The 12,875-nt window shown below is 46.6% G+C and overlaps 2 protein-coding genes across 2 annotated transcripts; both read left to right on the top strand.

Moving 5' to 3' along the window:
* The first annotated feature begins 361 nt into the window (after positions 1 to 361).
* Positions 362 to 967, top strand: LOC110789979 (uncharacterized). The gene has a single exon (XM_021994708.2). The coding sequence runs from the start codon at positions 362 to 364 to the stop codon at positions 965 to 967; it is 606 nt and encodes a 201-aa protein (XP_021850400.2).
* Positions 968 to 1,117: 150 nt separating this feature from the next.
* On the top strand, positions 1,118 to 1,690 carry LOC110789980 (uncharacterized). Its single transcript, XM_021994709.2, has one exon. The coding sequence runs from the start codon at positions 1,118 to 1,120 to the stop codon at positions 1,688 to 1,690; it is 573 nt and encodes a 190-aa protein (XP_021850401.2).
* The last annotated feature ends 11,185 nt before the right edge of the window (positions 1,691 to 12,875 follow it).

Raw genomic sequence — 12,875 nt, 5'->3', positions numbered from 1 at the left:
ACCAAGCTCGAAATGACGACCATGACAGACGCTTTGACAGAACAAGAACTTCTTTCCAGCCTATGGCTCCGCGTCGGATCCTGCCAACTGCTCGGCCTGAACCTGGACCGTCCAGAAGAGTACCAATCATTCAGCTAGACAGGCCTCAAGAAACTGAGCTGTCAGATACAGGTTCCACCCCTGTCATGCAAGATTCACCCCTTGCTACTCCTTCGCGCCGTCTCACCAGGACCCATGTCAGTCGTGCGGACAGCGAGCGGCGTAGAACGTCCCAGGGTAGAAGGCAAGATCCTATATGCCATATTCAACAGGGGGTAGCCGGCCTCATCCTTGACTATACCACTCCATTCTGTTCTGCATTATGAATGCTCCTAAGGAGCCTAAGGTGAAGCCACCAGCTATTGACGCCTATGATGGCACCTCTAATCCTGACGTGCACCTCTTGGCTTATCGTCATCACATGTATGTCCAGGGGACCACTGATGCAACCTGGTGCAAATACTTCCCGTGCACTTTGACAGGGGTCGCCTCGAAATGGTTTGAGAAGTTGCCCGCTGGAACGATCAACACTTATGCAGAGCTAGAAATGTTGTTTTTTGCAAGGTTCATGACTTATAAAGAGGAAAAGAAGACGAGTATGCATTTGGGCCGAATACAGAAAGGGAAAGACGAATCATTGCGAAGCTATGTGCGACGTTTCAATTTAGAGTCGGGACAGATTCCAGACCTACCTAATGGGGTGGCTTTTGATAACTTCTTTAGGGGGCTTAAGAAGGGGTCCTTTAAATTCGACCTGGTAAAGAAAAGTGTGAGAATTATGGCCGATGCTCTGGAAGAGGCCGAGTCCTTTATTCATGCCACCGAAATTTGTTCCGTCCCCAAGGAATCTAAGGGAACAGAGATTGCAGACCATCCTCAACGCAAAGACAAGGCAAACAAAAAGACCAACCGTCCTAATGGGACGTAGGCCATTGAAAAGAAGGGATATCAGGCAAACACCTCCCAGGTGTAGAAGAGAGGACGACCATACGACAAAGAGAGGTTTGAGTACAACACCGACTTGTACACAATACTGCTGGACGTCAGTGATAGATATGAGATTGATCGTCCGTTCCCTATGAAGTCGCCAGTGGAGACTCGGGATAATTCCCTTTACTGTAAGTTCCATTGTGATGTGGGGCATGAAACAAAAGATTGCAAAAGTCTGCGTAGAGCTTTTGATGGGTTAGCCGCCAAAGGATTCCTCAAATCATATCTCAGCGCGAACACAGGGGGAAGTGGCAAAAAATTCTACAAGAAAAGTAAGTCACCGTCATATCGACGTGATGACAATGACACTGATCCAGAAATTGTAGCCGTCATCTCAGGGGGCCTTGCCGCAGGGGGTCCAACAATGAGAGGGCAAAAGGACTATGCAAGCCGGTTGGGGCAAGTAGTGTTGTCAGGAAAAGCTCCAATGGACCACTTCCCTAAAGTGGAGATTTGTGAATCTAATAGGGGCAAGATAGCCACTCCTCATGACGATCCCTTGGTTATTGAACTGAAGGTAGCAAACCTCAAAGTAAGGCGCATTTTAGTAGATACGGGGAGTTCGTCAGATATTATCAGCAAAGCTTGTCTGAATCGTCTTGAGCATGATCCTAAGACGATTGAATACATTATCCGATCATTGGATTCGGCGGCGGCATAATTCATCCCCAAGGGATAATCACCCTGCCCTTACGAGTGGGAGGTCGGCATCAGAGTAAGAATTTGAACGTCCGATTTCTGATTGTGAAAGATCTCACTGCTTATAATATCATCCTCGGACGTCCTACTTTGAATCAGGCTAAAGCAGTAGTCGTCACTCATCTTATGCTTATGAAGTATGTTTGTAACAAAGGCCAAGTCGGCACCATCCATGGTGATCAACAACTGGCAAGAGACTGTTATCTCACCACACTAAGCCCTGAGGCCTGGGGAGGCAACAAGATTGATGAAAACAGAGCAAGCTCAAAGAGAAAACTGGATGAGATAGAAGATAAAATCAAGAAAGAAACTTTTACCATTGCAGCGGCCCACATGGAGACAAGACGGCCTGAGCCGGTCGGCGGGCATTATGAAATCATCCTTGACGAAGCACGTCCGGAAAGGACGGTGCCAGTAGGGGTCTCTCCTGACGATCAGCTTGGGGCACATCTGGTCACCCTCTTGAGAGAGTTCCAGGACATCTTTGCTTTCGCTGTGGAGGAAATGCCGGGCATCGATCCAAGTGTGGCTGTCTACAAGCTCAATGTAGATGAGTCCTTAAAACATGTTCGTCAGAAGAAGAGAAATCATGGAGAAGCTAGAAATAAAGGCGCAGCTGAGGAAGTTCAGAAGTTGCTAGATGCTGGGTTCATTCGGCCAAGTCAATATCCGGATTGGGTAACAAATGTAATGTTGGTGCCAAAGCCTAATAAATCATGGAGAATGTGTGTGGACTACACGGATTTAAACAAGGCCTGTCCAAAAGACAGCTTCCCTCTGCCCAAAATAGATCGGTTGGTGGACTCGACTGCAGGTCATGTTATGATGTCTTTCATGGACGCTTATTCTGGTTTCCACCAGATTCCCTTATGGCCAGAAGATCAAGAAAAAACGTCATTTGTTACTGAGCAAGGCTTGTACTTCTATAAAGTGATGCCGTTTGGCTTAAAGAATGCGCCAGCCACATTTCAGCGTCTAGTCAACACTGTCTTCTCTAATCAGTTGGGACGAAACATTGAAGCCTACATTGATGATATGATAGTAAAAAGCAAGCAACGTGAAGAACACCTGGATGACTTGAGAGAAACTTTTGAGACGCTCCGAAAATATCAGATGAGGTTAAATCCAAAGAAATGTGTTTTTGGAGTAACGGCTGGGAAGTTCTTGGGTTTCCTTATTGATGAAAGGGGAATTGAGGCCAACCCTGACAAAGTACAAGCAGTAATAGATATGACGTCGCCAAAATCAGTAAAAGAAGTCCAACGTTTGACTGGATGTCTAGCGGCCCTGGGACGGTTCTTATCAAGAGCGGGTGACAAGTGTCATTATTTCTTCGGCACGATCAAGAAGAAGAGCAAATTTGAATGGACCGAATCGGCAGAGACTGCCTTCGTCCCATTAAAGGAACATCTCCACACTTTACCCCGGTTGGTCAGTCCTCTTCAAGGAGAAACTTTGTATGTATATCTGGCCATCTCCGAGTGGTCCTTGAGTGCTGTGTTGTTGACAGAAAGAGAGGGAGTGCCACTCCCCGTCTATTTTGTGAGCCACGTCCTGCAGAATGCCGAGCTGAGATATCCTCTAATTGAGAATTTTGCACTTGCGCTATTTATGGCAAGCAAAAAGCTGCGTCCTTACTTTCTGGCACACAAACTAGCGGTATACACAGATCAGCCCTTGAAACAACCGCTTACTAAGCTAGACGCTGCCGGGCGAATGCTAAAATGGGCAATTGAGCTGAATGCATTTGACATCTCATATGAACCGCGAAAGGCTATCAAGGGGCAAGCATTTTCCGATTTCATTGGAGAACTAACGAGGCCAACTTTTGAGAAGAATGTGGCGACCCGTTGGACGGTATATGTAGATGGGTCGTCCACCCAGAACGGATGTGGGGTCGTCATAATATGCCAATCCCCTGAAGGGTATAAGTACGAGTATGCCATGAGGTTCAACTTCCAAACTTCCAACAATGAGGCCGAATATGAAGCTTTGCTGGCCGGCATAAAAATGTGCAAAGCTGTCGGAGCTCAAGAGATACTTGCCTTTTTAGACTCACAGCTCATTGTAAGTCAAGTAAATGGAGACTACGAGGCAAGAGAACCCAACATGATCAAATACATGCAAGATCTGCGTCAAGAAATAGAACATTTGAAGAGTTTCGAAGCTAAGCAGATTCCTAGAACAGAGAAAAATCAGGCCGATGCCCTGTCTAAACTAGCTAGCTCAGCTTCCTGTGATACTCCGCGTCATGTGTTTTGGGAAGTGAAAGAAAGACGAAGCATTGAACAAGAGATGTGCACTCCTGTGGTAGCCATCCTTGACCGGTCATCAACTTGGATGGACCCCATCATTGCATATAAGGTAGACAGCTCGCTTCCAGACGACTCAAGTCTAGCCACCAAAATTCAGAAGAGAAGTTCTTGGTTTGAATGTTGGAATGGAGTTTTGTATAAAAAGTCATTTTCCAGACCCCTCTTGCGGTGTGTCACTCCTGAGAAGGGGAAAGAAATTATGGATGACCTACATGAAGGATTATGTAGCTCCCATATTGGAGGAAGAGCTTTAGCTAAAAAAGCCCTGCAAACTGGTTATTACTGGCCCACTTTGAGAGAAGACGCCCTAGCCATGGTGCAGAAGTGTGACAAGTGCCAACGATTTGCTCATCTCATTCACAAGCCGTCTCACCCTCTCACCCCTATCATGAGCCCCATTCCTTTTGCCAAGTGGGGAATGGACCTATTAGGACCATATACAGCAGCCCCTGGAGGCCGACGCTACGTGATTGTAGCCGTTGACTACTTCACTAAGTGGGTGGAAGCAGAAGCCCTCAAGAATATAAGGACTAGTGATGTGAGGGCGTTTATCTGGAAAAATATTATGACTCGCTTCGGAATACCACAAGCTATCGTCTTTGACAATGGGCCTCAGTTTGAGACGCCTAAGCTGAAGGAGTGGTTAGCAAACCACGGCATACACAACTGCTTTGCCTCTGTAGGACGACCTCAAGCCAACGTCCAGGTCGAAGCATTTAACAAGATAATCTCCGAGGGGATAAAAAAGAAGCTGGATGAAGCTAAAGGTCTATGGGCTGATGAGCTGCCAAACGTCTTATGGTCAATCCGCACCACGGCTAAGAATTCCACCGGCGAAACCCCATTCTTGCTAGCCTATGGTGCCGAGGCCGTACTACCCATAGAGATGTGTGAACCTACACTGAGAGTCATGCTATATAACGAGAATGCCAATTGGAAAATGATGAAGTTGGCTCTGGACTTTTTACCTGAAGTAAGAGGAAATGAGGCATTGAGGCAACAGTTGTACAAGATAAGGATGGCGAGGGAGTACAACAAGAAAGTCTCTAAAAGAGTGCTCAAGGTAGGGGACTTTGTACTCCGAAAGATGGAATCTGTTGGACGAGCCAACGAACAAAGCAAGCTGACGCCCACTTGGGAAGGACCCTATGAGATCTATGATGAGGTCAGAGATGGAACTTATCGCATTCAGGACATGCAAGGCCGACCCATTCTACGCACCTGGAATGCAGACAATTTCAAAAAATATTTTTTCTAGGATGTATTCTGACTTCATCCTTTATGGAAGATTCTGTTGTCTAGACAACGGCCGCTAACGATCCTAATAGAGTAGTAATCTCTCTTGTAACCGGCTAAATTCGCCTTACAAAGTATAAATAATACTACTCTACTTGTTTCGTACTATTTATTACTCATGCGCTGAACACTAACTTACCTAACATATGCATGCAAAAAGCCTAATCGAATAAAGGCCTAAGAAGTGGCCCCAGATTAGCAAAACGTTTCCAAGCCTAATTGATTGAAGCCTAAGGAGTGGCCCAGATTAGCATAAATATAGGCTGATCACCTATCAAAGTTATAAAAACCGTTCTCTTAAAAGCGAACGTCTATTTTTCTAAGGCAAAAAGGATTACTCCTATATGCCGCGGCATCAAACATGCCGCTCCCAATTTACGACGGGGGCAAAACCCCATACAAATCATCATTTCCTTAAAAACGAGTATTTTTCCAAGGCAAATAGGATTACTCCTATATGCCGCGACATCAAACATGCCGCGCCCAATTTACGACGGGGGCAAAACCCCATACAAATCATCGTTTCCTTAAAAATGAGTATTTTTCCAAGGCAAATAGGATTACTCCTATATGCCGCAGCATCAAACATGCCGCGCCCAATTTACGACGGGGGCAAATCCCCATACAAATCATCGTTTCCTTAAAAACGAGTATTTTTCCAAGGCAAATAGGATTACTCCTATATGCCGCTGCATCAGACATTGCCGCGCCCAATTTACGACGGGGGCAAATCCCCATACAAACCATCGTTTCCTTAAAAATGAGTATTTTTCTAAGACAAATAGGATTACTCCTATATGCCGCGGCATCAAACATGCTGCGCCCAATTTACGACGGGGGCAAATCCCCATACAAATCATCGTTTCCTTAAAAACGAGTATTTTTCTAAGGCAAATAGGATTACTCCTATATGCTGCGGCATCAAACATGCGCGCCCAATTTACGACGGGGGCAAAACCCCATACAAATCATCGTTTCCTTAAAAACGAGTATTTTTCCAAGGCAAATAGGATTACTCCTATATGCCGCGACATCAAACATGCCGCGCCCAATTTAAGACGGGGGCAAACCCCCAAAATAGTCATCGTTTTCTTAAAACGATAGTTTATTTTTCTAAAGGCAAATAGGATTACTCCTATACGCCGCGGCATAAAACATGCCGCTTCCAATTTAAGACGGGGGCTAACCCCCAAAATAGTCACCGTTTTCTTAAAACGATAGTTTATTTTTCTAAGGAAAATAGGATAACTCCTATACGCCGCGACATAAACATGCCGCTTCCAATTTAAGACAGGGCGAACCCCCAAAACAATCATTGATTATTCTAAATCTGGTGCGGCATATAACATGCCGCTACCATTTTAAGACGGGAAAATCCCCCACGCAACAATTGTTTTCCTTAAAACAAATCATTATTTTTCTAAGGCACACAAGATTACTCCTATCTGCCACGCATAAAACATGTCACCACCAAAAATCGCTCAACATTCCCCATACCCAAGTTCAGCGGCAATCATACTGATTGATTGACTTGCGTCAATCAATCAACTAAAATAAACTTGGGCATGGGAGTCCTGCTCAGATACTTACAAACGCCTACTCTGGGGAACAAGGGTAGACGTCCATCAACATACAAAACATACACAAATAACAGAGAAGGCATTCAAAAGTCTCAAATGATAACATAAAAAGGGTGACGAATCGCCACTTGTCTGCGCTCAAAATGGCGCCAAATCCAGCAAAAATAAAACAAAAAAAAATATCCAAACAGACGCCCTAGGCGTCAAACAGAAATAAAAATTATTCATTACAGACGCTCGCGGCGCCACAAAAACTGATTTTGATTTTGATAAGGGGGAGTGGAGTTAAGACCCAGCAGGACGAGCAGCGGCAGAATGGGCGGAGGTCGACGTGCCCACACCATCTGGACCGTCGACAGCAGGCTTTAAGGTTGGCTGAGCTGAAGTCCCCTCCTCCTGATCCGGTGAGTTCACCTCCTCACTTTCGGCATCGGAATCCTCAAACACTGGAGGAGGAAGACCTTGTTGCTCGGCTTCAATGATTGCACCCTGCTTTCGAATTTTCCGCTCAAACTTGGCGAATGAGAAGTCCTCCATGCAGGCGTCCTAGGCTCGGCGAGTTCTCTCTCTCACCTCCTCTGCAGCCAACTTGGCCTCGGCCTTTACCCGAGAAACCTCGGCCTGAGAAGCCGAGACCATCTCTTCAAGACTAGCCACTTGCTGGCGCAGGCTCGCAGCTTCCTTCACCTTGGCCTCGGCCTCCTGGAGGAACGACTAGGCAGAAAGGGTTTCGGCATTGAGGGTCTCAATGGAAAGAACTTGTTCATTGATTTTGATCAAGCACTGCTTCTTGTCACTCCTCAGGACGGCCAGCTCCTTGCTCTGAGCTTAAATGGTCTCCTGCATCTCAAGCCGAACCTTCTCCACCGTCGCCATGGCATAGTCACCGGCATTGGTGGCCTTATGCACCTGCCGCTGAAGCTGACTTGTGACGTCAGCTCGCCAGCGTTTAAAGCCCTCGGCCTTAATAAGCAGCTGCAAGAAAAATACAAGCAAGAAAGGATAAAAACTGCTAAGTACAAGAATGAAACAATAGTCGGACGCTTACATTCAGAAGAACCGCCTGCATAGCCCCAAACTGCGCATCCGCCGCCGGAGGGAATTGCTCCACATATTCCTTCGGCACGACTTTAATCACCGAAGAGATGATCTTAGCCTTATCCCGGGACGAGAAATGCCGAGACGGAGGAATATTGCGGACCTCATCGTCCAATGCCGCCTGTCGGCCAGAAGCTATACAAAAGAAAGGTAAGAGTCCACAAAAGTACTTAACCAAGAAAACAACTAAACTTGAAGAATCCTGCACCTACCTGGATCGTCACTCCCCCGGGGAGGAGGGCGAGACGCTTCCGGAGTCTGAGCCGCCTGAGCCGATGGTTGATCGTCCTCACCATCGAGGACCTCAACCGGCGTAGGGGAAGCAACCCTCTTGCTGGGACCGGCTCCTCCTCTGGCGTCCCCCCTCTTGGCCGAACCCTCCGGGGGAGGATGCTCCCGCAAAGGAGTCACAGCCATAGGAACGACCTCCACTGGAGAATCCGTCGACTTCTCCGGCAAGTCCTCCTTCTTGGGACGCCTGATCCCCGCCTTGACTTTGGGACGCTTCCCCGCCGTAGAAGCATCCCTGTCTTCGGCCTTGCGCTTCGGGCCGGCCGGACCCTTCTCGCCCTTCTGTAATAATGGAAAAGGCAACATAAGGAAAATGCCGAACCAACATATCAACATCATTAAAAATAGACAACTTACTCTCGCCGGAGCGCCTCCAACGATCCCTTTCAGCTTCTGATCAACCATCTGGGTCAACCACTCTTTGGTGCTAATCCCTCCTTTTTCCTGGGCCGGGAGCTTAGACATGGAAACGGCTGCAAAAGAAGAATTTTACACCAATTAGTTTAACAAATAATGTTTCACATGAAAGCAGTAGTGCCTTGATACCTTGGTCTAACCCATGATCTAGACCAACCGCCGCCAAGAACACTGGGTCCTTGAACTGAGAACATGACGGGAGCCAGGACTTAGGGATGTTCAGGTTCTTAGTCCCTACCGTCACAGACTCAGCCTTGAAGTGGACGGCAATTTGATCTCACTCCTGAGCCGTTAAGGCCGGGAATTCCTCGTTCCCTCTAGCAAAGCGAGGCTCCAATTGCCAGCGGCTAAACTTCAGCTCCGCCGCCTCATCCGCGGTCCACATGACCACCCATCTCATCCTCCAAAAGTGATGTTTTGACGGCTTGTCAAAGGTAGTAGCATACTCACCTTTGTTGGCAAACTGGAACCAACCTTCGGCTCCCTTTACCTTTTGAAAGCGCACTAGCCTGAGGAAAGCGTTAAAAGACGGCCTCAGGTCCAACAACTCACACTTCGCGACGTACCCCAGTACGTTCGTCCAAGAATTGGGTGACAATTGGCAAAGACCAATGCCGAATCCATCCAAAACTTCCTCTACGAAAGGATGGATAGGGAAACGCAAGCCGCTCTTGAAAGCACCGACATAACAGGAAATTCACCTGGGCCCACGTCAAAAATAGTGGACGCCTCGCTTTCAGGAAACCTCATTTCATAACCAGGGCCAGTATTCATGCAAGCGGCATAATTTTCCCCGTGTTTCTCCAACCACTTCAACCATTTTGGATCAGCTCCAATATGATCCGCATCAATTTGAGCATTCTCCCCCCGAACACCTTCAGTAACAACCTGAGGCACTTCACTTGCCTCCTCTTCGGCCTCTTCACCCACAGCCTCACCGTCGCTCTCATCTGGTTCCGACTCCTCGAACGAGGCTGCAGGCTGTCTTGATGGACCTGCATCCTCCATCTCTTCCATCCAAAACTCATCAAAGTGTGTAACCCCTTGACGAGCACCGCTAGTCTCACCCGGTGGAGTCCGACTTATCTCCCCCGCCGGGAGGAGTTTCGCCCGACGGGAGGATTTTCGCCCATAATTCAAGGCAAAATCCAACGAGCATGCATCAATGTCAACCAATGAAATCCATCCAACCGCTAATCCACCTTAACAATCGTCACGCAAAGCGAACCACAAATGCACAATGGAATTCAAGACTAGTGCTCGCACATTCGTCACTCATTCATGTGGCGGATAAAAGATGTACCCGTTCGCTCTCCTCCCAACATATAAGTGAACAGTGCCCTCCCAAACTCACAACACTCGTGTGCCTAGAAAAACATACACTCAACCTAATAGTCGACTCAGAATGTGTCATGTCATAACTTGCATTGATAAACAACTATTTTCACATAAGTACGACTCTATGCACAAAGGTCGGAAGGTCTTCAAAGCTTGTAATGTTAGGCTTAGGTAAGGGTGCGGTAAATTTGGATACAATGTGAGCTTAAAGCCTTGGCTTTGGGGAGCATAAATCCTAAATACAACCATGATCAACCAAAATAATGACCACAACTCTCCCGCTCAACACATGATGAAACAACGAACACCAACACCATACTTTCTTGCCTTTTTGACAATTAAAAATCAATCACTCATAAGGATACGAAATTGCAAAACTTGATTGAAACAACACTTTGAACTTTTTCTGAGAGTAATAGATTTTTTCTCTTTTTTTTTTCTTTTCTTTTAGAAACCTTCACATTTGTTTTGTTCTTTCATCTCTTTCATTTTCAACTTATTTTCAACAACAAACATGATAAGACGAACTCCTTTTTCAACAATCACTTTGTGCTCAAAATGTAGCACACTACAACTCCCTCACCTCACTACTATTAGCCCCCCCAAGCTAGGCTTGGGACTAGTAACCAATGGGGTTTTCACGGGCTTGTAATGTGGCTAGTCACCGAATAAAAGGGCACAAGCAACAACATGGGTAGAAAAGGAGGGAACAAATGTATCAACATTCATCTGAAGGTTACCTAATTAGAAAAAATGCCTTCGTCCTCCACAATGAGCCATAAAACACTACTAAAAGTCGCAAATCAATACTCAAAATCAATGACACACCAGGAAACTATCACACATTCTTAACCAAGTCAACTAGCCAAGCACCAAGTCCACAAATAGTTAGTCAGAGTTGACTCATGCTAAGGCATCAAAGTAGTCGAATCTCAAATCATGGTTAACAAATCAACAATTCTCATCATCAAAAACCAAGAATAAAAACAGTTTCCAATCAAGGGGCACAGGGAAGTATGGTTTTTGTACTCATCGGAACGTATTTTTGTATTTTTTTTCCAAAGCAATAAACTACTATAGAAAGCAATGAACACACCAACATAAACACACTCAAATAAGTAAATGCAAAAACAAAATGAAAACATACCTAATATGTACAGGTAAGTGAAACACACCCCCCCAAGCTAAATCAGACAATGTCCTCATTGGCTCAAGGGTTATCGAACCATCTCGACCATCGCAGCATCACTGATGGCCTTGACCATCATCATCATCATCACCACCACCACCACCACCTTGACCACCATAGTCGCTGGTACCCGCTCCATACCCTCCGTAGTGGGTAGGTGTGAAGGTGCCCGTGGAACCGGGAGCTCCATATCCCTCCGCGGGATAGGTAAACCAGGAAGGGTGTTGAGACCAGAGCAATGTAGCCCTACCTGGCATACTGATCATAGAAAGGGAACATGGTCCTCTGGTGATCAGTCGCGAACTCATGGAAACCGAGCTCAAGTCTGCCCAACCTCTCATGAATGGCTCCCAACTCCTCCGAAGATCCTTGCTCCCCCTGTGGTGCCGGACTACCTCTCTGTCCCGCCTCCCTCTCTCTGCGCCCACCCCTACGGAAATAGGTGCGAGGCGCGGCCTCGGGCTGTGGCTGGGGCTGGAGCTGGGCTAAGGGTGGTGCCTGCTCACCTACATACAGATAATGGGACTGACCCCTCACAAAACTGGTGAGCCCGGTAGTGTCCGGTAGAGTAAAGAGAGCGTTCCTCTGGAACATCCATGACATCTGACCGGGAAGAAGTTCCCCGTACTCAGAGTGCACCCTGTAAAGGCTCCCAAAATACTCTAAATCTAACAGATTGTTACCCCGGACCGCGACATGGTCCCTCTCAGCAAAGTTCGCCATCGCTATGGCAATGTGGGTGACCAGACCCCCTAAAGCAATATCGGTCAAGTAGCGGTGGGTGGCAGTAGTAAGCAACTGAGTGGCCAAATGATGGGCCAAATTCATCCTATATCCCTCATTACCATCCAACAAATACCCCCCCGAGCACCTCCAACTTCATGCTCCTCACATTCTCCTTTTGGTCCCTCCCAAAGATAGTAAAGGCCATAAACCGGAACCAAACAAAAGGGACGGGGTGTTGCACGCTAGAGGCGTGCAAATGTTGCATGCTACTAGGATTGAAATCCCCAGTCAAATTCCCCCACACAGTACTATTAAGATGTCCCTCCCCAGGGAACCTATCATGTTAAACAGATAAACCAAATATCGTACCAAAATCTTTAATAGACATATCAAAACTAGTATTCAACAACCGAAAAGAAACTCTAGTGACATCCTTGTATCCATTCTTTCTGACATTAAATGAGCTAAGAAATTCAAGAGTAAGATCTCTAAATGTCAACCTAGCCATGGAAAACATATGCTTCATGCCCACCCCATGAAATAACCTCTTAACATCCCTCTCAATACCCATATCATTCAAAGTTTTTTGACATATAAATCGAGTAGGGACTACCTTCCGAAGCTTAAGGTGTGCAAGTCGAGTTTGTTGCTCCTCACTAGCAAGGATCATGTTCGGGAAAGCCGAATCGGGTGCAAACAGAGGTGGTGGTGGTGGACGGCTTGTGGAAGCCTCCTCTTGTCTCCTTGATGCTCCCGTGCAAGTCCTCTTTGGCCTAGAACCCATTGTTGAAGAGTTTTGAGTTTTTGAGGTTTTTGGTGGAAATTGGGTTTTTTGTGGGGAGTGAGAAAGGGTGAAAATTGTTTGGTGGAGGTTGAAGAGGATGTGATGAGGATGAT

Source organism: Spinacia oleracea, chromosome 5, assembly GCF_020520425.1.
Source record: "Spinacia oleracea cultivar Varoflay chromosome 5, BTI_SOV_V1, whole genome shotgun sequence".
Lineage (NCBI taxonomy): Eukaryota > Viridiplantae > Streptophyta > Magnoliopsida > Caryophyllales > Amaranthaceae > Spinacia > Spinacia oleracea.
This window is presented reverse-complemented; position numbering and strand designations above follow the sequence as displayed.

Bases quoted from the DNA above. Each gene is read 5' to 3' on its own strand.
- LOC110789979 (XM_021994708.2), top strand. From the start codon at position 362: ATGAATGCTCCTAAGGAGCCTAAGGTGAAGCCACCAGCTATTGACGCC.
- LOC110789980 (XM_021994709.2), top strand. From the start codon at position 1,118: ATGAAGTCGCCAGTGGAGACTCGGGATAATTCCCTTTACTGTAAGTTC.